Raw genomic sequence first — 25,982 nt, forward strand, 5'->3', positions numbered from 1 at the left:
TTGGCCTCGATCGCGATCAAAAGAAACCCGAGCAACAGCTGCTGTGGCTGAATAAACGGAGACCAGACGCACAAGTACGGCTACACGCGCGGCAGAACGGGCACCCGTTTTCTTCTTTGCATCTGGCACGGACGCCCATATAAGTTCATTAAAGAACAAAAGTGAATACAAAACTAACGTTTGCGGCACCCCCACTGTGTTAACTACCGCTTAACCAATATAGCAGACAAAGTGAAACTTACCTGTTTTTTCAAACTTTTGATGCACAGCGACCCTCTGGCTTGCAGCGCTCCCGTCGCTCCGTGGATGCTGCAAAAGATGGGAAGGCGGCGGCACTAGGGGAAACATGGCGCAAGGCCCTACTAGGCTCCCCTAGGGCGCAAAGTTACCTAGATCTGCAGTTCCCGTTGGTGCCGCGCGGGCGGCGCTGCAGTCGACCGGGTGCACAGGCGAGCGAATGTAAATACGCGCCCCCACTACGGAGCTGGTTACGGCGAGGGACGACGGCGACGCGCATGAACGGGCGCCAAAGAACTGCGCTCTAAAACAGTCTACATACTATTCTAAGGAAGCGTTCAGGCGCCGACATCTTGGGCTGGTAACGCTGCTGTTTTCTGTATTTAAAGCCGAAGCGCGCGTGACTGCAGTCGATTCGTAACCATGAAAATAGTTGTATATATACGTTCAGCATTTCATGACCATGTTGCATCACTTTACGTCTGATAAAAAAAAGGAATTGTTTGTGCAACAGGCTGAACTGGCGGCGCCCGTGAAGCCTATATGAAATCGTATATATACAGTAAAATATGAGGGCACTCAACTGCGCGCAATGAGCACAGTGTTACAGATACGCAATACGGGTAAAACAAGCAAACAAGTCAGAAGAAAGCAGTAAGTACATTAAATTCACTATGATTCATTTTCAGCAAACAAAATGCAAGAAATATGTAATTTAGCCTTGCAAGGCAGTCAATTGCCAATATTCATTTCTCAGTAAAGATAGAAGCTTTGCCTTTTTTGTGCTGTTTTTTTAAACACGTGCAAGGCCATTCATCTGCTTGTAAGGGATGCTTCAAAAGTACGTCAGTCGCACTGTTTGCAAGCAACCTGGCTAACTGCTACACAGGTACGTACACAATAACTTCACACAGCCTAATTCTACACGATATCTTCACAGATAAAATATTGGGTTTCAGAAAAACATTCGCTTGCATACAGAAAAACAGCTATAATGAATATAGCGATGTCACGAATGCGATAAGTTGTATCGTTTCCTAACTGTACGAACACAAATTAAGTTCACCCACAAGCAAAACTGCATGCTCAGAAAAAATGGCAGCATGAACACAATTGATATAAAAGTATGCCTTTGTGTTTGTAGTTGATGTGAAAGCCTCTCGGGGAATGGTACGCATACACTTTGTTCGCCTGTCCCTACCTTTGGGCAAAGAAATGACTCACACCCTTGTCCCAGTATCAAAATTGCCGGTGCATACCGGCACAGAACACTTGTTCGGCATCGTCACACATGACGACACGAATAAATATATACGGTAGACGCTACAGACGTAGCAAAACGCACAAAGAAGACACCACGTTTTCAGGAGCAGCAATGAACCGTAACTGCCAAGTGATGTGACCAATGTGACCGCGTTGAAAGCAAGGAAAGTAATGTCGTTGCCGCTGGAGCTGCGCTGTCGGACGGCGGATTGTGACATCAGAATTTTGGGCGCATGCCAAGTGAAGCGTATCGGCAGCGTGCTTCCGTATTCGTTCCGAGTTATAAAACCAAGTGTTGCGCATACCCGCCGTTCCAACTCAACGTAAATGTACAAAGTGTGGGCAATTATATAACTCAGAATGAATACGGAACCATGCTGCCGATAGGCTTCACGTGGACAAGATATGTTTCTACTAGCTGTCCAAGCGGTGGCCGTGACGTCACTACAGATAATGAAAACCACCGTTGTTATCGACGAACGAGTGGTTTGAGCCGGATTTTCCAAGCTTGCACAGCTTGTGTCTGGCAAGCGCGCGTTGTTGATCCTTAGCCACAACAGAGACGCTCAGGGCCTGAGCAAAAGCAAGGAGTGCAGCGAAGCAAGAATCTGTTCACACGGCACAGGCTGCTTCAGAGATTTCTTGTGCCGCTCATTCAAGAGCAACTGTGAAAAAGAACGGTCTCCTGCCACAAGGGCCCACGCCTACCCCAAGCACGTGAGTGAGACTGCTTTGCTTCTAAATCTCGAATGCTTAAGTGCGGAGGCAAGCTCGTAACGGCAAGACGCAAGCCTTTTGAATCGGTCGAATCAAATTTCACGTACCTTGCGTGCGTCTAACGTCATTTACTCACAGTCACCGCACTTTAAATACACAGAATGCTTTTCTAACGAGGAAACGCCGTGGAACAGTATGTACTTACCAAGCCCTAGGTAGCTTAAGGCCGATCCACACGACGGACCAAATTGCTCTTTTGGACCGCGGTCCGCGCATCACGTGATAGGACGTCACCAGTTCGTGCGTAGCACCGTGACCGCGAGGCCCGCGCAAGACCGCGGTCCTCGCGGTCCAACAAATCGCCGAGGCTGTTCCCGCTTCAGTTATGGCGGCGGACCGCATGCAAACCGCAGCGATTTTGGCGTATCCAACGAATGTTGTCCGGGAACAGGGTGTCTTCAGCCAAATCCAGTCTAGTTTTCGGCTCAGCAAAAGCCAGCCAAGCCAGTCGTTTCATATCCGCCGTTCAGCCTACACGTGCGTGCAGGAAATATATTTTTTTTAAAAACCGCGTCCTCTTGGAGTGACGAGGAGGTTTTTTTATTTTGCATTCCTCGTTCAGCAGTTCGCGGCTTTGTGGGACTCGAGCCCGAATGATAACTAAAACACTCTGGCCGAGAGTGTAGCTGGTTGGTCTGCTCTGCCGTCTGCTATGGCGGTCCGCCGTGTGGATGTGTGGACGGGCCGTGACGTCGCATCACGTGACCGATCAGACCGCGGACTTCGTCCGTAGTGTGGATTGGCCTTTACAAGGCATGTGACGTTCAATGCCCGACCAAGAAAATGCCTTCATGGATCCTCCTTTGCCCCCCTCCCCCTTCCTCGGTAACATTCTGCAGCGACAGCGCTAAAGGCATTTTCCAGTTGAACTCGCGTTGGCGCTGTAGCTCACTGTTGTAGAACATACCCGATTATGATCACAGTGAGTTACCATGTGAGGTACATATTGTTAAGACATTTGGAAGGCGCCTGAGCCCTTGCATAAAATTAGGCCTTTGGCAAAGCGGTTATTCTGTCACCCGGGCCCCATGGCATGCGCGAAGTCTGCTAGGAGTGATATGGCGTCAGGAGGCAGCGGATGCATTTCGCACTACAGTTGTGTGTGGCACTAATAAACTATCACTCGATTGAATGTATTGAAGCGTGTGCCAGCAGCTGTACACCGTCTTATCGAGGACGCCGCTATTTTGCAATCACAGCCCCGTCTATCTTCCGCCGCCGTGCTGGTATGTGAGATCGCGCTGTATGGTGCACAGCGAAGATGTCGTTAAGGTCAAATAGCAAGATTTATTGCGATAGGAATTATACGGACACGCCAGGCGCCTTTCCACTGTCGCTGTCACCATGATGCCCCGTATAATGTCGAAGCGTGACAACATCGTGGCTGTGCGCCGCATGCTGTTGGTGCGAGTGAAAGCGTCCCAGGGTTAGGCGACGACGGTGACTCGTTCTCGCGCAAGCAAGGGAGAAAAGCGGAGAAGAATCGAGCAGTCTTCAATCGCGCGCAAGGCACCGAAAGAGAGCTAGGGCGCGTTCTACTCTTGCGGCGGCTAAGCGCGGCCACGCGGGCCTTATCTTAAAAGCGATTTGCAATGATAGCCTACGTAGGCCGACGGTTGATAGCTTCGTGTGCGCTGTGTTCTCGCCGCTTGTTATTCGTGTTGAAGCGATAGCCAGCAGGAGCTACCGCTTTCTTCACGTCAGCGTTTTCACAGCAAGTGTCTGCGGTAATGGAATAAGATGTGTTCATGCGCAAGCATGAACACATCTTATCTGTGCGAGCGTGACATATGCTTGTCAATTTAGTTAGCGAATGTTCGTAAGTTTATACGGCTAATGAAATTATTACGTATAGCTGGCTAATAATTTGCTATCTGATTCCTTTCTTTTTGAGTTACCTCAGAACAAACGTTTTTACGACTGGGAAACTTCTTACCATGTCGTTCTTAGCTGTGAGCTTTCATATAGCCGCAACATCGAACGGCGGCGGGCCTAAAGGGGCTGCCATCACCCTGCCTGCGATCGAAATAGAAGGCGAGCGAAGCATAGATATTGTCGATACGTAAGATACGTGCAGCTTCTTGTTTCGGTATATCTAGCGCTGGATTTCATTACGGTATTACTCGGGTGACAGCAATCAGAAGTGTGGCAGTGTGCTATGCGGTCGGCCGCACCAGCATATAGATACCAATCTAGGCAAGTAGTCCCCGCAGGGGCGTCTGCGTCAGCAGGCGTTTGGTGTGTTGCGACACCACGTACCCGAGCACACGAGGGTTGGACCCTCCCGCGTGTAGCCGTGCGCGGCTTAGCCGTGTCCGGGGAAAGGGGGATCCTGGGGGTTGAGCCGATGCCGGATGTTCGGACCTTTAAGGCCCCCCGGCGGAAGCAACACACCTCTTTGGCCTCTGCTTCACGTAGACGGCACCCCAGGGCTGACCCACCCAGGGGAAATCGGCTGGTTGCCTTTTCCTGTCCCCTTCTCAGAACTTTTTTCTTTCCTATATACTTTTACCTCTGTCCTGTCTTCTCTTCTTTTCTGTTACTTCTACATTTTAGTAGGCGGCTTGGGTTAAACTTGCGTATATGCCCTCTCTTGGGTGGTGTGTTATATTGAGTTATAGCAGCAATGAACGGCTGGCGTCTACCGCCTTACATGTTAAGTGCTACAGCGTCCCCTTGTTGGGCTCCGTGGTGTGTGGCCGCCATTGCCGCTGAAAATGACCGAAACTTTTTGGGAATACCTGCTTTTCCTCGTCTACTTGATCGTCACCCTCAAAAGAGGGGACGCACCGATGAAATATTAAGCCAGTTCAAACCGAAATAAATTTTTCCCCGCTTTCAAGTTGTTCACAGCGAAAAAACTGAAAAACCAGCTCGAACCGTATCCCCGTTTCTTGTTGCAAAAGGCTTCACTGATACCCTCGGCCCAGGTTATAAAGTCACCAAAATGGCGAGCGGTGACCTCCTGCTTGAGATCCACAACAAACAGCACGCTAAACTAAATAAACTTGTAGCATTTGGACATTCCTGTCACCGTATCACCTCAAAGTTCTATGAATACAGCACGCGGAGTAGTGTCTGATGCAGATCTGATGGACTTGACCGAGACAGAATTATTGGATGGCTGGAAAGAGCAACATGTAACCAACGTACAGCGTATCATTATCAGACGAGAAAACACGAAAATTAATACAAAGCACTTAATCATGACCTTTGCCACTTGCGAACTGCCACAAACCATAGAAACTGGGTAAACAAAGATAGCTGTCAGACCACACATTCCTAATCCAAGAAGGTGCTTCCAATGCCAAAGATTTGGCCACGGATCACAGAGCTGCCGTGGTAAACTCACATGCGCAAAATGTGGAGTTCAACGTCACGCCTCAGACAATTGTGAAGCGACATCTCACTGCGTGAACTGTGACGGTGAACATCCAGCATACTCCCGATCGTCCAAACTGGAAAAAATAAAAGCAAATTATCACTTTAAGAGTAAACGAGAACATTTCTTTCAAGGAAGCACGTAAAATGTGCTCACCAGAACACAGCACACCTTACGCTGATTCCGCGCGTCCGGGGTCGGCGTCGCAGTGGCCGAAGCCAAGTGCCCAGCCCGCGTGCAGCGAGCAGGTACCTTGGCTCCTTCCCCCAGGGTGGAAGTAGGTAAGCCTACTCCACCCAACAAGCAAACAGGCCAGGCTACCCTTGAATTGCCGGCCCCACAAGACTTATGTGCTGCTGAGGAGTTCTATAGAGATTTATACAGTACCAGTGGCACCGACGACGATAATGGAAGAGAGAATAGTCGAGAGGAATTTGAGCTCCCACAGGTAACGCAGGAAGAAGTAAAGAAACCCTTGGAAGCTATGCAAAGGGGGACGGCAGCTGGGGAGGATCAGGTAACAGCAGATTTGTTGAAAGATGGTGGGCAGATTGTTCTAGAGAAACCGGCCACCATGTATACGCAATGCCTCATGACTTCGAGCGTACCGGAATCTTGGAAAAACGCCAACATAATCCTAATCCATAAGAAAGGGGACGCCAAAGACTTGAAAAATTATAGACCGATCAGCTTACTGTCCGTTGCCTACAAAGTATTTACTAAGGTAATTGCAAATAGAATCGGGAACACCTTAGACTTCCGTCAACCAAAGGACCAGGCAGGATTCCGTAAAGGCTACTCCACAATAGACCATATTCACACTATCAATCACGTGATAGAACAATGTGCGGAATATAACCAACCTTTCTATATAGCTTTCATTGATTACGAGAAAGCGTTTGATTCAGTCGAAACATCAGCAGTCATGGAGGCATTGTCAAATCAGGGTGTAGACGAGCCGTATGTAAAAATACTGAAAGATATCTATAGCGGCTCCACAGCCACCGTAGTCCTCCATAAAGAAAGCAACAGAATCCCAGTAAAGAAAGGCGTCAGGCAGGGAGACACGGTCTCTCCAATGCTATTCACAGCTTGTTTACAGGATGTATTCAGAGACCTGGATTGGGAAGAACTGGAGATAAGAGTAATTGGAGAATACCTTAGTAACTTGCGATTCGCTGATGATATTGCCTTGCTTAGTAACTCAGGGGACCAACTGCAATGCATGCTCACTGACCTGGCGACGCAAAGCCGAAAGGTGGGTCTAAAAATTAATCTGCAGAAAACTAAAGTAATGTATAACAATTTTGGAAGAGAACAGCAGTTTACGATAGGTAGTGAGGCACTGGAAGTGGTAAGGGAATACATCTACTTAGGGCAGGTAGTGATCACGGATCCGGATCATGAGACTGAAATAATCAGAAGAATAATGGGCTGAACTGCGCTTTGCAAGCATTCTCAGATCATGAACAGCAGTTTGCCATTACCCCTCAAGAGAAAAGTTTATAATGGCTGTGTCTTACCAGTACTCACGTACGGGGCAGAAACCTGGAGGCTTACGAAAAGGGTTATACTTAAATGGAGGACGACGCAACGAGCTATGGAAAGAAGAATGATAGGTGTAACGTTAAGGGATAAGAAAAGAGCAGATTTGGTGAGGGAACAAACGCGAGTTAATGATATATTGTTTGAAATCAAGAAAAATAATGGGCATGGGCAGGACACGTAATGAGGAGGGAAGATAACCGATGGTCATTAGGAGTTACGGAATGGATTCCAAGGGAAGGGAAGCGTAGCAGAGGGCGGCAGAAAGGTAGGTGGGCTGATGAGATTAAGAAGTTTGCAGGAACAACATGGCCACAATTAGTACATGATTGGGGTAGTTGGAGAAGTATGGGAGAGACCTTTGCCCTGCAGTGGGCGTAACCAGGCTGCTGCTGCAGCTGATGATGATGATATTACTGTCTTGCAAACAGAACCTTTTTTTCAATTGATCTTAGCCTAGTTTCCGCTTCTATACTGCCTGAACTCGAATGGTTAGTTACCAACAATCCCTACGGGAGCGGCCACTTCCCCATACTGCTAAGATCACCTAAAGAAAACGAATATCCACCACAGGCTCCTAGATGGAAGATTGAGACAGCTGATTGGGAAAATTTTCGAACTCGTATTACTATCTCCTGGGCTGACATGTCTTCGTTAGGAATTGATGTTGCATTGGAGTATTTTACAGCCTTCATAATAGATGCCGCATCTAAATGCATATCAGACGCAAATGACTTGGCGTACAAATCGCGTGTCCCGTGGTGGAACGACGAATGTAGGATCGCTCGTAAAAAAAAACTAAACAAAGCGCGGGGGTTGCTACGCGCCTCTCCTACTGCGGAGAATCTTGTTAACTTTAAGAAAGTAAAGTCCCTAGGCAGGAGAACGCGCCGACAGGCCAGAAGAGAGAGCTGGCAGAAGTCTTTATCAGACATCAACTCGTACACAGATGAGGCGAAAGCCTGGAACAGGGTTAATAGGATAAGAGGGCGACAAGCATATTCACTCCGTTTGGTAAACACACAAGGCGATACCCTACAAGTTTAGGCAGACTCACTGGGGGAGCACTTTCAGAGCGTGTCGAGCGCAACCCATTATTCTCTATCCTTTCTCAAATATAAACAAATAGAAGAATGTAAGCCAATGATACGAAAATCCAGACAGAATGAACTCTATAACCGGCCTTTCAGTATTGCCGAGTTGAGAGCTGCCTTGAACACATGCAAAAGCACTGCACTGGGACCTGACAGTCATGTATGACATGATCAGAAACTTACATACTGACACACAAGTTACAGTACTCACACTTTTCAGCACTATTTGGGCTGCGGGATACCTCCCGTCTACATGGAAAGAAGCGATTGTAGTACCTGTTCTGAAGCAAGGAAAAGACCCTTCCTTGGCAGCAAGTTATCGTTCGATAGCTCTTACAAATTGTCTGTTGTAAGCTTTTTGAAAAAAAAATGATAAATCACACTCATACATTTTCTTGAACGCAATAATATGCTCGATCCCTATCAGTGTGGCTTCAGACAAGGGCGGTCGCAACCGATCATCTTGTGCGCATTGAAGGATATGTCCGCGATGCCTTTGTACGCAAACAGTATTTCCTCTCGATATGGAGAAGGCATATGATACAACATGGCGTTACGGGATCTTGCGAGAGTTGTCCGAAATGGGCATCTGTGGAAATATGTTGGAAATAATTGAAAGCTATTTGTCCAGTCGTACCTCCTGTGTAAAGGTCTGCAACGCACTGTCACGTCCTTTTAGGCAGGAAACTGGTGTACCCCAAGGAGACGTGCTCAGCTGCACTCTCGTTATCGTTAAGATGACCACACTACGTGCTTCACTACCACCGGCCATTTTTTATTCCGTATACGTAGACGATATACAAATAGGCTTCAAATCCTGCAGCCTTACAGTATGTGAAAGACAGGTACAGCAGGGCTTAAACAAGGTGTCGAAACGGGCAGACCTAAATGGATTTAAAGTCAACCCCCACAAAAGCTCTTGTGTACTCTTCACAAGAAGGAGAGACCTGGTCCCAGATCCTTGCGTAGAACTGGGCGGACAACAAATTCCTGTAAACAAAGAGCACAAATTTCTTGGTAATATACTTCTACGTGGCTTACTTTCATTCCTCACATAAGATATATGAAAGAAAAATGGCTTAGAACAATGAACTTACTTAAAATCCTATCCAACACATCGTGGGGTAGCGACAGACAGTGTTTATTGAATATTTACAGGAGCCTAGCTCGATCACGGTTAGATTATGGTGCCGTACTGTATCACTCTGCTGCACCGAGCGCGCTTCAGATGTTAGACCCCGTTCATCATCTGGGTATCCGTCTGGCCACTGGCGCATTTAGAACAAGCCCTGTCGAAAGTATACTCCATTTTTGAGAACATAGATCAGCTTAACGTATTTTCTCAACGTTTGCTCTAATTAGGAAAATCTGTGTTTCACAACCGTTAACGACTTTACGTGTAAAACACTTTTTCGGGATAGACCCCCTATGAGATTTTCTTTCTCACTGCGTGCAAGAGAACTTAGCACGGAAATGGATGTCCTAGTTCTCGAATATCGCCTAATGCTTCCACCTAAGCTATTACCACCCTGGGAGTGGCAGGTGATAGACTGTGATATATCCTTTGTAGAGGTCACAGAGCACGCTCCTGAGGTTGAAATTGCTATGCATTTCCGTGAAATTCCATCGAAGTACTCCTGCAGCGAATTCTACACAGAGGCGTCCAAATCACATTCTGGCGTATCTTTTGCTGCAGTTGGTCCCTCGTTTTCTGAATCTGACGTGTTGAATCTTTTAACAAGTATCTTCACTGCAGAATCCTATGCAGTTCTGTCTGCCGTAAAACATAAATTAAAACTCGACAAAGCAATAGTATTTAGACTCGTCAAGTCTTGAAAAAGCGTTAATTTCCTTACAAAAGCATACAAATCCTGTTTTCATTCAACTTTACTCGCTCTTATGGAATAATTATATATCGAATAGACACGTAGTAATATGCTGGGTACCTGGCCACAGAGACATCGAGGGTAACGTACTGGCTGATAAAATGGCCACATCACTCGCATCACTAAACACTTTTCCTACAGCTGCTGTCGCTGTCACAGATCTGAAGCCTTTCTTCCGTAAGAAACTGCGACAACACTGGCAACGCACGTGGAACGCAGAAATAAAGAAACTGCACGTTATAAAGTCGCAGTTAGGTTCTTGGCCCTCCCCAACAAAATCGCGCCGAAGAGATGTCCTATTCTGCCGCCTCAGAATAGGGCACACATTTGGTACACACAATTTTCTGCTTACTGGAAATGAACCGCCAACCTGTGGTCAATGTGGTGGGAGGCTGACCGTCCTCCACGTCCTCTTGGAGTGTCGCAAAGCCAAATCTAAAAGAAACATTTTCCTCTCTCATATCGTTATGGCGCACCTCATCACCCAGCTATGTTGCTTGGTAAGGAACCATTTTTCAACACCAAAGTAGTCCTCAATTTTTTAAATGACGTTGTCCTACATATTATGAGCCCAATAAATTCGTAGCGCATCCTCTTTCCAGAGATGCCTCTGTTATAGTTGTTTTATATAGCACATGACTCCAGGCGCTTGTGTCTCAAGGGCTCTAACGAGGCCATGGTGCTCTAGTGAATTTTAAAAACTTATGCATTTTCTTATATCGTATCATTATATTGCAATGCACCCTAATGCTCATAGTACACGTCATTTGTCATCGCCATAATTTTATTACACGTACATTTTACGCACTTTACAGTGCCTATATTTTAGGCCCCTTTACAGCCACGTCACATCAACTTCATAGTAATCATAATTACACTGCAAACTCATTACCACAGACATGGCGCTCTTTGGCCATACTTGGCCCTTGCGCCATTAAACATCAAACATTCATTCATTCATTTGCATCATGGTATGGAAGCGGGTCTGCCGTTGAAATCACTGGTGTCGGTAATTCATAGCAGCAATGCAGAGTTGTGTCCGTGACCAGGAGGTCCCAGAAATTTTCTTGGACGGGCGGCAGAGTGGCAGCCATTGTTGATTGCTTACTTCCCTGCGAAGCATGCGTGGTCGATTAAAGGCTAAAGCCGCTGACCTGCACTAAGTTTTGCTGAATGCCGCTTCGCTGTTTGTCGAGCCAGGTGCAGCTGAAGCCAATGGATATGTGGCGTCATGCGGCGGCTTCTCCCGGAAGTACAGGGCGCATGCTTCAGTTCCTAGTGCGCTTGGTCGGATAATATTGCGCCAGTAACAAAGTTTCTTCGTGGTTTACCTCATTTCAGGGGGCGTTGTTGTCGCTTCATGTCTGGTAAGGACTTTTACGATAATCTGAACCCCCATTCGTTACTTTATTCCTGACAAAAAGCGTTTGATCAATCGCCAGTGCCTCATGCACAGGCCGCTCGTGTCAGTAGGGACGCTGTCGGCGTGGCGATGGCCAATTTTTTAAAGTTTTTACCCAACAGACGTATCCGGCCTTCATGGGTAGTTTACGGTACAATAGGCATGTATCTAAGGGGAAGAAGAAAAAAAAAGACGCCGATCTCCGGTGCAGGCCAAATGTCGCTGCAATGTACGTAGCAAAGCGTCGACTTCCCGCACAAGGGAGCTTAGTCCCGACGGCTTCAGGCGAGGACGCTCGATCCAGGCCCCTAATGTAGAGATCGGTGGCTAAAGCCGACTTGCCACAAAGTAATCTGTAGCCACGTACACGAATGCGACGGTAGCGCGTCGCATTTCCAAACGCATTGGGGAAAGGCGATGAGACGCCATTTACACGTATGTATACGGCGCGTTAATGCTCGCGAGGACGTGTAGCGTCACATGCGTGAGTCGACTCGGCACCCACAAATCTACCCTCGCCTCGCGCGAGAGCAGATTCCTTAATTGAAAGTGAAACACTCCGCATTTTCGAATATCGAGACTAACGGAATATATTTCGCAACAATCGACCAGTCTGGTTACCGTTGAACAAGGTATCGCAAATTATCAGAAGTAAAAGAACTGCAAAATTTTTGAAAGCAATGCAGAAATAAAACCGGTAATGCAAGCTTTGATTTCGGTTTCGCGGCGGAAGCGTGGTGCTGGCCAAGTCGCCCCCCTCCCCTCCCCAGGTTAGATCTTCCAGCATACATAACCCAATAATGTGGACGTGGGTAATAGCCGTCGCCACACCACAATTGCTAGCGCGGTGCGCGCGTAATGTGTAGGCTATGGGATCGGCTTACACCAGCAGAACTTTTATTTCCTCCACTTTCATCCCCTTTTAACTTTTAAAATAAAATAAATATTACAAATTATTTTCCTGTGCTTTTGTTTTCTTCGCTAATTATTGGCTTCATGTGATTGTGACTAATAAAATCGGGCCCCTTAGTTAGCCGTCGGCTCGTGCAATACACGACAGCCTATCATTTTTGATAACTATAGTTGTTCTGGCAGTGTGTCTTGCCGTGTAGTCATGCAGTTGTTTTATTGATTTATTTTTGCTACACCACTGATATGTTTCTTGTAACGGGCTCTTTATGGTGTCAACGGCACAGAAATACTGCGGCAGTTATTCTTTTCCTTTTCCTCAACGTCTGTTCTTTTTTCAAGAACCAGTTATGGAGAGCTTTTTGAAATCTAGTCGTACAGCAGCCTGTCAAACTTGGAAAGCTTGTTTGAAACATGGCCCTAATGATGTCCAGCGGTTATTCGTGCACTTAATTTAATGACAATTATAGTGAACGGTTGTTTAAAACTCCTCCTGATCGTCCATAATAGCTGTCTATTTTCGTTGGTCGATACCAATGCGTTAACTATTACCCCCAAATACATATTCCTGCTGCAAATATTAGCGTCTGCATTTTCGTATTCGATATTCGATGCTTACTATTCGTATTCGAAAAAGGCGACATTCCCTAACCTTTTATTTTTGCCTGATGTTGACTTTTAGAAGCTTCTGTTGGAGTATGCTTTATTTTATTTCTTAGCGTGCGTGTGTGCGTGCGTGTGCGTGCGTGTGTGCTGGTCATTCAAACAAAATTGTTAGAAAAAATTCATGGTACTTGTTCTTGTTCTTGTATTTTTTTCATAGTTCAGTAATTTTGTGGCGCACACTGTTTGTTTAGTAGTCACAGCTGCCAGTAGTCCCAGCTGCTCGTTCGATGTTCAGTATTTAGACTCCTAGTGATGGAAAACCTAATTTTTTGCAGTCCCACCCATCACATGGGTAGAATGACTTCCTCCACCAAGGCACAGCTACATTTTCTACTATGCCAACTGCTCCACTCGAGGGACTGCAGCCCCAGGAAAGAATTTCTACGGCTCTGTTGGAGTAAGTAATTTAATGCTGCTCTCAGCGTGTCCAAATTATTACATTATAATGTTACTATAGCAGCTAGCAGCACGATACAGCTTGCTGTCAACGCCCCTAAGGAGCAGAAGCTTCCACCAAATTTATGTGATCTGCGTGCATTATAACATACAGTCATGTTCACCGTTATGTGGGGCGCGCGAGTGCGGTATATTCCAGTGTGCGCTTGCAACGCTGCTGCTTCTAGTTTGTGCGTCCACAAGCTTGCGAAGCATAAAAAGGTTCGATGAAGATTTAGCGGTAAATTCGAGAGAAATGCGTCAGCATTACGTCGCACCTCTGTAAGGCTCTGGATCGGATTTCGTGAACCACATGGCAAAATCTAGTTCAGGAGGTCGACCATTCGACACACCACCTGCGTTTTCGAGGAGCGAAGTGTAGCTGACGTTGGTTAGGAGCAGAACACCGTCAGTTGCACTATGTATATATATAGTTCATGTATGTATATGCATGTATATGTACTACATGCCCTATTTCTGCCACCTGTCCACTTCTACACACTTCACATATTTTTTTTTTCTGCTTTGACACTTTTAATGGGAACACTATAAAAGACACGCAGGAGCACTTGTATTGCGTTTTACAAGCAGTTACGCTGGAAACGCCTTCGTCTAACTGGGTATGCACGCGGCCATGTGGCGTGTCACAAGACGCGCGTCTTTCCATCGCCCCGCGGCAAAGTAAAACAGCGTCCCCAGACTACGCCCGGAAGAAAGATGGCGCTTACCAACACTGCCTAACGTCAAAAGCAATGAACGGAGGTCTGGGGTGCAATCTTGCAACATTTAGTAAACCCGCCCGTTTGCCGGGCTTGCGCGATTGGCGAGAATCGCGTATTTCAAACGAAGTATTCTGTTCCTCTTCATTCAACATTTAGGGTAGCAAATCGGACACTCGTCTGGTTGACCTCCTTACCTTTCCTATCCTGGCTTTCTCTCGCCCTCTCTCTCTGACTTTCCTGCTGCTGCTGTCTTGCCGATTAGCTCATACAGAGTATGATACTACCGCTACTTTACTACCTTTACTACCGCTTTATTACAGCTGCTCGCGATCATTCCTGCGCCGTCAAGTTGTCATGGCGATTCCATTGTCGTCATTCTGTGCGAGTGATATTCCAACGTCGACGGGACGGTGTCGTTGTCTTTCCATCGTTGTCACTGCGTCATTGTCATTCTAGCTACGGCATATGGCTGTGGTCATGCCGTTGTCGACACACCTACATCGTCGTTCAGGCATCGCCACACGTTTTTAGTCATGCTGCCGTCGTCTCGCCTTCATTCGCCTACCAGTGTCATCAATGCTGTTTGCTGGCTATAATCTTGCGCGACTGACCGGTAACGGACAAAGTGTGAACAACTCATGTAACGTGAATAAGCGCGGACGTGAGGCGCAGCAGCAACACGCCGCCGTCATCGTGCCGTCGTCGTAATTTCGTCGCCTTCCTGCTATTGTAATAATTCTTTCGTTGTCACGTTATCGTCATCCTTCCGCCATTTTCACTGTCATCATCACTACGTTACCATACCGTTGTTATCACGCCTTCATATTCCAGTCATCGTCGTCATACCGGCTGTTCATTTTGTCGTGATCAGTTGGCCGTCGTCATTTCATTGTCAGGACACCGTGGACGTTCCGTCGTCGCCATCCCATAGTCGTCGCTATTTTGTTGTCGCACTGTCGTCGTCATTCCACGTTCATCGTCCAACTGTCATTATGCTTATGGTCATCACAGCAGCCTAGTCATACTATCTCCGTTACGTCATCATCATGCCATTGTAATGATTTTAGCACCGTCATCCCATTGTCGTGATGCCGTCGTCTACATTTCAGCGTCGCCATCACGTTTTCACGCCGTTATCGTCGTTCCTCCAGCGTCGTCAATGCGTCATTGTTGAGCAATGGTCGTGATTTTTTTGTAGCGATTTCAGTGTGGTCGTACCGTCGTCCTCCTGCAAGCGTCTTTATGCCACCAGAGTCGTTCCATTGTTCTCATGCGTACCTTCCAGCTTGCGTACATTCAAATTCGCAAAATGCTTCAGGTGGAAGATCGGGGACGGAAGAGGAGGGGAGGGGGGCAGGTATTTATTTATTGCTTGTTTTAGGTGCCCGCCTTTCCTGGTATCCAGAGTGTACCAAGAAAGGCACGTTAGTAATGATGGTTTAGCTTTAGATGCAGCAACAGCAGCAAAGCAGGAACAGCTGAGACTGGCAAGCAAGGCATCGTTTTTTCATATCGCAGTAAGTCATTCAGCGACTTTGCTGTTGCAGATTTAGCCTGCTTCTGGAACACGTCTTTATCAACTTGCTGAAAGCAAGCGGCCCTTTTGCACGCTTTCGCCATAGGAAAGCTTCCAAAGGGAGGTCATGAGACTCACTAGCGAAAATTTCTCGCAAACAGCATTTTCGCAAAATTTGACCGAACATTAGTAAAATTGTTAAACGATCACAAAATTTTGTAATGTTCGCATGTATGGCATTCCTCCGTCGTCATGCGTGGCGTGTGTATGACCGAGCGCAACAAGTGTACGTCGGACAAGGCGGTTTTAAGTGAAAATGTATGCGACGGGGTTATGTGGTCCCTGCTTGGAAATGGTCGCTAAGCAGGAACAGAGGTCTTTAAAAAATACCAACGAAAGCTTCGCTTAAACACGTTCCCAGTGGCTGAGCACGAGGTTGCGGGATCGAATCCCGGCCACGGTGGCTGCATTTCGATGGAGGCGAAATGCGAAAACAGCCGTGTACTTAGATTTAGGCGCACGTTAAAGAACCCCAGGTGGCCGAAATTTCTGAAGTCCTCCATTACGGCGTGGCTCATAATCACAAAGTGGTTTTGGCACGTCGTCATCATCATCATCAGCCTGGTTACGCCCACTGCAGGGCAAAGGTCTCTCCCAGACTTCTCCAACTACTCCGGTCGTGTACTAATTGTGGCCATGTCGTCCCTGCAAACTTCTTAATCGCATCCGTCCACCTTTCTGCCGTATCCTGCTACGCTTCCCTTCCTTTGGAATCCAGTCTGTCACCCTTAATGACCATCGGTTATCGTCCCTCCTCATTACATGTCCTGCCCATGCGCATTTATTTTTGTTGATTTCAACTAAGATGTCATTAACTCGCGTTTGATCCCTCACCCAATCTACTCTTTTCTTATCCCTTAACGTTACACCCAGCATTCTTCTATCCGTAGCTCTTTGCGTCGTCCTCAACTTAAGCAGAACCTTTTTCGTAAGCCTCCAGGTTTTTGCCCCGTACGTGAGTACTGATAGGCACAGCTGTTATACACATTTCTCTTGAGGGATAATGGCAACCTGCTGCTCATGATCTGAGAATCTCTGCCAAACGCACCCCAGCTCATTCTTATTCTTCTGATTATTTCACTCTCATGATCCGGATCCGCGGTCACTACCTGCCCTAAGTAGATGTACTCCCTTACCACTTCCATTGTCTCGCTACCTATCGTAAACTTCTGTTCTCTTATGAGACAGTAAAACACTTTAGTTTTCTGCAGATTAATTTTTAGTCCCACCCATCTGCTTTGCCTCTCCAGGTCAGTGAGCATGCATTCCGATTGGTCTCCTGAGTTACTTAGCAAGGCAATATTATCAGCGAATCGCAAGTTACTAAGAATTCTCCATTAACTCTTATCCACAATCCTTCCCAATCCAGTTCTCTGAATACCTCTTGTCAACATGCTGTTACTAGCATTGGAGAGATCGTATCTCCCTGCCTAACGCCTTTCTTGGCACGTAAAACCCCCTAATTGTGTTCCCACTGACAAAAGTGCCGTTCTGATCAGTTACGTAAAGGTAACCGAACGGTTCGTTTTCCAAATTGTTATAAGATTGCACCCGTGTACGTCTATTAGACCGCGCATGTTCATACGTGCGCTACCTTGGACCTAGCAGCCGCCGCCATGTGAACATGAGTGAACCGCTCTGCCCACGTTTTAAATAAAAGCTCATTTGCAGCAACGATTCAAGGGAAATTGGTTATTAAGTTAAATGAAAGCGCCTTCCTAGCCTCGTAGCTAGTTTCGTGAACGAATGGATCCAACGCAACGTTTACGTGCATGTATGCGCGTAAACGGCTATAATCACGCATCACTCCTGATGCTTATGCAGATTGGCGCTTTCTTCGGTCGGATAGCAGCATATTTTACATCAACTGTCATTGTTCTTTTGGAGGATGAGAATGGCAGTTGGCTAACTATATCAGCCGTACGCTAAGAAACATGTCACCTCGGCTGTCTTCAACCTATTTACGCCATTTCCGAGACGAGCAGGCTTACATTAATGGAACACAACAGAGAAGCACCAAATCGGTCTAGACCAATAACTTTATTTAATAAAGTATTTACGCTATTTCGCTGTAAGTGGTTTATTGTTAATGCAGAAAATGGAGGTCAAACTTCACTTCCATGTTTTTTTTTATTGCGCACCGAAACCCAACGTCGGTACGTTAAAGTGAAGTCATAGATTTCAGTGCATTGTTAGCAACATTGCTGCGCAGCAAATGCCCTCAAAACTTGCTAACTTCATTTTTTGAGTTCTTTGTAATGCACTGTAGTCCATCTTTACCGAATAAATATCAGTAAGCAAGCGCAGTCACCGACAAAAATTGGCCACATTCGCAGGGCACCGGTGCGAGTACTTCAAAGCAGTGTTTATACCACTGTTTAATTTTTGCACCTTCTATAGTTTACCAAGTGTCCTTTAAGCGCTCCGCGAGAAGCCTCGCTTTCCATGGATTCCAAGGTGTGCTTTGGATCCGCATTTTTTTTTCAGTTTAGTGTCTCTTTAAAGTGCTGCCGTAGCTCGTCAACAACCAGATAATTTGCTAATAATAGCTTCAGTATATCTCATCCAAGATAGAACCGGCGCTCCACACAGATGTTGAAAACCAATGCTTGCAGTTATGAGTCACGCTTGGCCCGGTAGACTTGACCGCCATGCTCCACATTGAACGGGACCAGCCGTGGAGGCGCAGTGGCTTCGGGGTTGCGTTGCTATGCCTTCGGGCGCGGGATCGTATCCCGGTGGCGGCGGCGGAATATCAATGTGGGCGAAACACAAAACCGCCCGTGCGTGTCTCAAGCAGCGAATAATATCTAGAATTTTTCCAACGTGTTCCGGAAGGGTTAGCTTCCCTTAATGTCTAATAGCCATATGAAAAAAAAAGCTTTCCGTGGATACATTCGTTCGATGTTTAAATTCTGGCGTTTTACGTACCAAAACCAGGATATAATTATGAGGCACGCCGTTGTGGGTCATTTCTGAACAATTTTAACCACCTCGTGCCCCCAATGCATGGTACACGGGCGGTTTTGTGCATTGCGGGCACGTTAAAAAACCCGAGGTGGTTAAAATTGTTCAGAAATGACCCACAACGGCGTGCCTCATAATCATATCCTGGTTTTGGTACGTATAACACCAGAATTTAAACATCGAACGAATGTATCCATGGAAAGCCTTTTTTTTAACATGGCTATTAGACATTAAGGGAAGCTAACCCTTCCGGAACACGTTGGAAAAATTCTAGATATTATTCGCTGCTTGAGACACGCAGACCTCTAAACGCCGCCACGTACCTGGAGGAAATAACTTATGCACCATCAGAAGTCGCGAAAATGCACACGCCGTGTCTTTTGGTCTTTTTCCAGTCGCACAAGACGACACGGAGGCGCTGAGCCGGAGAGAATGCGAACACCTTCAAAGACAGTGCGGCTACATTGAGTGGCTAATAAACGTCGACGGCATGACGCAGCTCAACGAACCACGAGTGTCCACTCCAGAAAGCTGCAGCGAAGACCAAGAAGACCGCGTGTCCACCTGCCCACCGCCATCTGTCGAAACGTCCGTTCTGGCGTTCGACGCATCTACCAAGACGGATACTTCGCTGCCGTTCAACGTGTACCTGGTGCTCTCGCTAAGCCCGATGCCTTGGAAGTCAGGTCGCACGCCGTCGCCCGTGCATGCTCCACGAAGGTGTCGCGGCCCTCTCAAACTAGTGAGCGAGATCGCGCGATCGACCTCGAGGCACTGGAATCCGTCTCCGATGCTCTGGTACTACATCTGGGACCAGCAGCAACAGCGCAGCAAAGGCACTGGGGCAGCGCTGCGTCCGCGTCGTGTGCAACAGTGGCTGCAAGACCGCGTGAACCGCTGCGATCTTGCGAGCGTTATTGCTGGCGTCCAAATTGTCCGGTAGAACTGTGTCAGTGAACCACGCAGGTTTTGCACTCGGGACGGCCTAGTAAGCTCGCGGACAGACGCCCCACCCTTCATCTTTGAAACCTACACTATCTGCTCAACTTTCGGGATATGTGCGCTTCATAATAAACAACTCATAGAGCAGTTACAGTCTCTGCCACTTATATCCTACATGCAAAATTATCATGACTTGACCACAATGTCAATACGGCACCAGCGTTTCTTGGCTACTGGCCACAAATTTCTAGCGCGTTACTCATGTCATGAGTAAAGCGGTTATGTAGGTGATCATTAGCTCGTATGTGTCGTACAGGAACACGGCTACGGGCTTTTGAATGAATGACCATCTAGTGTTTAGTGGCACAAGCGTCTGTTGTGGCCAAAGAGCGCCATGCGAGTGTTAGTGACTTAGCTGTGGAGCAATGAGTTCTATAAAGCTACGGACTTCTGCCGACCATGAATGACTGTTCCTCAGATTCGCTTAAAGACTTCTCTTTAACGATGTCTTTCCTAAACAAAATAATTCGAAGTTAAGTACGTGGCTCATGTGCTGTTACCGTTGCTCTTGCCAGAATCATTGCTGCTAACTGGGCGCTCTGGTAAAGAAGAGAAAAATAGAACGTTGAGTCATTCGTTCAATTCTCAATTTAATACTATGCGGAAAGGATACTGAACCTTGTTGGATCTCTCTGGACGAAGGTTCATCCCTCACGCTGCCACGAGTTGTTGGATCTTGAGGACAATCCCAATTTCTGTCCTCCAGAGACTTGGACCTTGCTGTTGGTTGCGGGAGTTGGCCGAGGTTGAGGAGGACTTTGAGATGAAAACTGGAGGTTTATTTACATTATTTACACTGAGAGTACAAAGAAATTAATAGTCTCAGTCATTACGGCTTGACAGATTGACAGATTGAGAGCTCTTTCTTGATTCGGTGGATGGTGGTGCATGGCCGTTCTTAGTTGGTGGAGCGATTTGTCTGGTTAATTCAGATAACGAACGAGACTCTAGTCTATTAAATAGGTGCGGGGTTCCCAGCACCTTACAACCTTCTTAGAGGGACAAGCGGCTCCTAGCCGCACGAAACAGAGCAATAGCAGGTCTGTGATGCCCTTAGATGTCCGGGGCAGCACGCGCGCTACACTGAAGGAAGCAGCGTGTCTTCATCCCTGTCTGAAAAGACTGGGTAATCCGCGGAACTTCTTTCGTGATTGGGATAGGGGCTTGCAATTGTTCCCCTTGAACGAGGAATTCCCAGTAAGCGCGAGTCATAAGCTCGCGTTGATTACGTCCCTGCCCTTTGTACACACCGCCCGTCACTACTACCGATTGAATGATTTAGTGAGGTCGTCGGACCGATGTCCGGCGCGGCCTTTCGGTTACGCCGGTCTGTTGGAAAGATGACCAAACTTGACCATGGTGGCTCCGTAGAGCAGTGCGGCTCTTGCGCTGTCCGGTGCGCTCCTGTCGGCCCTTGAAAATCCTAGTGAGGGAGTGTGATTTTCGTGCCGTACCATACCCACATCCACAACAGGTCTCCAAGGTGAACAGCCTATAGTCGATAGACCAATGTAGGTAAAGGAAGTCGGCAAAACGGATCCGTAACCTTGGAAAAAGGATTGGCTCTGAGGGCTGAGCTGGTCGGGCTGGGGTCCAGAAGCAGGAACGGCACTGCACCGGGACTGGGCGAGGCTCGCCGCCGTAAAAAGCGGTGCGGCCGAGCCCGGACCAGCGTCGGGACCTTCCTGTGGAAAGCCACAGCTGTGCATTTTCCTTGGGCTTCGCGCCTGAGGTTCTTGCTTCGGCCGGCAGAAAACAGCCAACTCAGAAATGGCACGGACCGGGGGAATCCGACTGTCTAATTAAAACAAGGCATTGCGAGGGCCGTTGACGGTGCTGACGCTATGCGATTTCTGCCCAGCGCTCTGAATGTCAACATGAAGAAATTCATATAAACGCGGGTGAACGGCGGGATTAACTATGACACTCTTTGACTTCTTTCTTCTTTTTTTCCAGCTCTTAAAGTTATGGGTTAAATAACAGTCCGATTAATTCCTTCAAGGCCGGCTGTTCATTTTTTTTTCCTCAGCCGTGTCGTTTATTCAAGGCCCTCGAATAGTTCAAAAAAATAATTTTATTTCAAGGTAAAACTCATCCCGTCAGAATGCTCAAGCACTTGCTATCTATGGCTCGTGGCAGCTTAATTATTACGAGAATTAGGGTCTGATTTTATTTGCGTTAAGCGCATAAAGGGCGTGCAACCGCATTAAGTAAACACAGCACTGGCGGCTCGGTAGCGGGCATTCATGCGTTCTTCTGTTTTTGAACGTTTTCTGCCGAGGCGCATGTCACTGCGTAACATTTTCCGCCTGTAATTACACTTCCTCGTAATTACGCAATTTGACTGTTATTGGGGAGAGCGCTATCTGGTGTCTGAAGGACGCCAAAGCCACACCAGAAGCTGCCGTAGTGCACGCGTAAGGCGAGACGTGGCGCTGGCAACGTTAACTCACTTTAATGGTCCGGAATCCGGTACAGCTATGCTGTTAACAGTCCTTTCCTGCAAAGTATGGCTTGCGACCCCTCGCGCGCTCTGTTTTTTTTTTGTTCCTTAAGGCGCTGAACATTTGGTGAAAATGGTTCTGCTGCCACTGCTATTAGAGCAAAAAAAAAGTGGGGGGGATAATAAGAATTGAACATTCACGCACTGTTGCCTCCTACACGTAGCCTAAAATCATTTTTTCTTTTCCTGTCCTTCTCCCTTCATTTTTTATGGCTACGTTTAAACAGGCTCGTTTTCCTCCGACCGCCACGCAATGGCTACATTCCATAAAAAAATTGGAGCTTAATCTTGCCCTTATCTGTTTTTTTTAATAGATATCAGGGCATAGAATTTTGTGTCCACTCACGCGTCGTGGGGCGTAGCTAGGGGGTGTACATAAGCTAGGCATTTGCGTTGGCAGTCTGTCTACTGTGTTTTGCCACACGCTGAAGTCGTCTGGACCCATGTGCGGCTGAAGCCTGCAGGTCACGCCCTGGGCCTGGTATCCGCTCCCGATGACGTGAGAGACAGCAACTTTTCTTTCTTTTTTTTTCCAGCTCGTAAAGTGATGGGTTAAATAACAGTCCGATTAATTCCTTCAAGGCCGGCTGTTCATCTTTTTTTTTCCTCAGCCGTGTCGTTTATTCAAGGCCCTCGAATAGTTCAAACAAATAATTTTATTTCAAGGTAAAACACATCCCGTCAGAATGCTCAAGCACTTGCTATCTATGGCTCGTGGCAGCTTAATTATTACGAGAATTAGGGTCTGATTCCATTTGCGTTAAGCGCATAAAGGGCATGCAACCGCATTAAGTAAACACAGCACTGGCGGCTCGGTAGCGGGCATTCATGCGTTTTTCTGTTTTTGAACGTTTTCTGCCGAGTCGCCATGTCGCTGCGTAACATTTTCCGCCTGTAATTACACTTCCTCGTCATTACGCAATTTGACTGTCAGTGAGGAGAGCGCTATCAGGTGTCTGAAGGACGCCAAAGCCACACCAGAAGCTGCCGTAGTGCACGCGTAAGGCGAGACGTGGCGCTGGCAACGTCAACTCACTTTAATGGTCCGGAATCCGGCACTGCTATGCTGTTAACAGTCCTTTCCTGCAAAGCATGGCAAAGTATGGAAAGTCAACATTCCGGACATTCTGACGTTCGCAGTTTTCTTTGAAACGTCCCCAGATAAAAGAAAATAAACTTTGAAGGAACTGCCCACGTACTGCATTAACCCGCTAGGACACTATTTCTCCGTTAAACCTTGAGGTTATAGGTTCGATCCCCGCTAACAAAAAAAACATTTTTTTCTCACTTTTCCTTTCCCTCATTTTTTTTCCTTCATTCCCAGTAATGACTATTCTTCTCCCCCGCCTCTACCTCTAACTTGTAACCCACTAATCGGGGGCGGATATGGAGCACTGGGCTCACCCTGGTTCTCACTTTCCTAATTAACAGTTAAAATGGCCTCTAACCTCCACGTACTAATGTACCCCCACTCTCATTTGGACTGCCACCTATGCAACTTTAGCGAGCGCAGAATGGCACCACTGGAGAGGCACTATACAAGCAATCATGGGTTAATCATTAAGTGGCAATGCAGTCTATGTGCTTTACTGGGTTCATCCCGATCGGTTGCTGCTCATTTTGGTTACTGCTCTCGGAATAAAGAATCTTCCCTAACCGGTACAAGTTCAACTGCGGAAAGTCTGGTTAGCCAGCACAAATCGCAAGTCGATTCTGCAGAGATGAAGGATGTTTCTTCACAGGCTAAAACCCAAAATAAGGAACTAACACTTCATATCCACCTTCCTGCAATGTTTGTCCTAAGTGATCTGCAGAATTTTCCTCAAGAGTTAAAGTTGAGCAGCATGTCTTCAGAAAGCACGGGCTATCTGTACCTTGGCAATGCAGCAGCTGCAACACATTCAGTTGCAAAACCTCACAATCGGCATCCGCCCACTTTACCAAATGCCGTAAAAAAATTTCCTCTTCGCAGCCCTCGTCTGGGGGAGACCACAGTGTAAGTAGAATATATCAGGATAAAGACACTTCGTCTAACTCCGGGCACATGGCTTCAGGAAGCTCGAGAGACAAGGGTTGCGGGGCTCAGAGTCGGTCGCCAAAATAAAAGTAGGGGTAATTTGGGGAAGAGCACTCTGCTAGGGGGAGATCAGGCGGCTTAGCCTGAGCGGGAGATGCGTGTTGTCGACGCTGCAAGGGCACAGTTGGGCTCGCTTGCCAGCGCCTACCAATTAAGTTTAAGCCTACCGGCTCGTTCGGCTGCGGACGTGGCATGCTTGACTCGGTCGGCTGAATTCTTGCAATTCGAATCTAGGATACCGGAATCAGACAGACTTAAAATCCCTTTGCGTAGCGAGCCGAGGAGGCGGGGCTGCAATCTATCGGTGGGAGCAAATGCACACAAGAAGTCAGACCTACCTGTGGACTTGTTCATTTCACTCTCCTCTACCTCTAGTGGGGACATGTCGTCGTCTACCCATGGGCCAGTGTGTCAAACGCCAAGTGGAGACAATGTCCCACGACCATTGCCCCCTGCCGGTGTGCCCCCAGGGTGTGAAGACAATGAAGATGCTCGCGACCTAGAGATCGCTGGAGCGGCCCAGGGGGTTCTAGCAGAGTATTCCTCGTCAATACCACAAAGCCATGACGATGACGAACGGGCGTGCCAGCTAGCCGGGGACAGCGCTGCTGGATATCTCTCGCCCACTCTTGCCGGAGGGGGGCTCGATGAGCACTCGGCTCAGCTGAGTACGCCTGCTCCCCACCCTCTGACCTCATCAGCCGGCCGCAACGATGGTCTTAGGAATGGGGCACAGAGTAAGGAGAGTGATAGTGACGACACCTCAATCCACGAACATGGCCTAGGGCCAGTATCTGCTTCCAGCTCGTACGACGGGCTCTTTTCCCAGGATGGATGCGGCCCTACGTCATCGGTTCGAACTACCTCCGAATCAAGTAAACTTCCCAGTATGAGTATTGATAACTCATTTAATAACTTCCATCTTATTCAGCCGCCCGGGTCAGTTGCAGGTGCGCCTCCGAATCCGGACTCGGATGGGCAGGGTAGGGCAAGGTCGGCAGCGGTACCGGCTGCAAGCTCCTATTGCAGGTGGACGACGCCGCAGGTCCTCATTCTGGCCAGGACGGAGCTGTCCCTTCCCCCCGGTGGGAAATATATAAACCAACAGCTAGCTGCCATTTATCCATCTAGGCCCCTAGACGCAATTAAGGGTCTCCGGAAGAGTAAACGCTACAGAGAGACTCTGGCCAGAGAGTCTGAGCTGTGCCAAACTTACGATGACAATGAGCCTTGCACCTTGTCCCCCGAGGAGAACCATGATGATGAAATGCCCCCCACGGTAGACTCATTGGATGTTGCGGACGCCACTCAGACCCTCTTAGACTACAACATTAATTTTCCAGGATTGGCAGAAAATATATATGCAATACTCCAATAACAATGCCGGATCTAGCCATTATATATAAACATTTTGGAGTTAAACCACGCAAATCGTAGCAGGCGAAGCACGCCAAAATCCGCCTCACTCGAAGCAAAAACGAAAAGGCCAGAGAATTCAAACGGCGACAGTATAAAGAACATCAACGCTTATACAACTTT

The 25,982-nt window shown here is 47.5% G+C and overlaps 1 protein-coding gene and 1 long non-coding RNA gene across 2 annotated transcripts; one reads left to right on the forward strand and one right to left on the reverse strand.

Annotated features, from left to right (window-relative positions):
• Positions 1-256: 256 nt before the first annotated feature.
• Positions 257-24,880, reverse strand: LOC135899210 (uncharacterized). The gene is made up of 3 exons (XR_010563559.2): positions 24,782-24,880; positions 23,403-23,449; positions 257-309 (listed from the first exon to the last, which is right to left on the reverse strand). It is a non-coding gene; the product is annotated as an uncharacterized lncRNA (long non-coding RNA).
• On the forward strand, positions 2,085-19,950 carry LOC135899209 (uncharacterized). Its single transcript, XM_065428464.2, has 3 exons — positions 2,085-2,217; positions 13,437-13,558; positions 19,257-19,950. Exons 2-3 carry the CDS (start codon positions 13,450-13,452, stop codon positions 19,802-19,804), a joined length of 657 nt encoding a protein of 218 aa, XP_065284536.1. The 5' UTR covers positions 2,085-2,217; positions 13,437-13,449; the 3' UTR covers positions 19,805-19,950.
• Positions 24,881-25,982: the final 1,102 nt, after the last annotated feature.

The sequence above is a fragment of the Dermacentor albipictus genome, chromosome 5, assembly GCF_038994185.2.
Source record: "Dermacentor albipictus isolate Rhodes 1998 colony chromosome 5, USDA_Dalb.pri_finalv2, whole genome shotgun sequence".
Classification (NCBI taxonomy): Eukaryota; Metazoa; Arthropoda; class Arachnida; order Ixodida; family Ixodidae; genus Dermacentor; species Dermacentor albipictus.

Coding starts and splice junctions, on each gene's coding strand:
- LOC135899209 (XM_065428464.2), top strand. CDS start 13,450: ATGGGTAGAATGACTTCCTCCACCAAGGCACAGCTACATTTTCTACTA. Junction 13,559..19,256: donor ATTTCTACGGCTCTGTTGGA/GTAAGTAATTTA, acceptor GTCTTTTTCCAG/TCGCACAAGACGACACGGAG.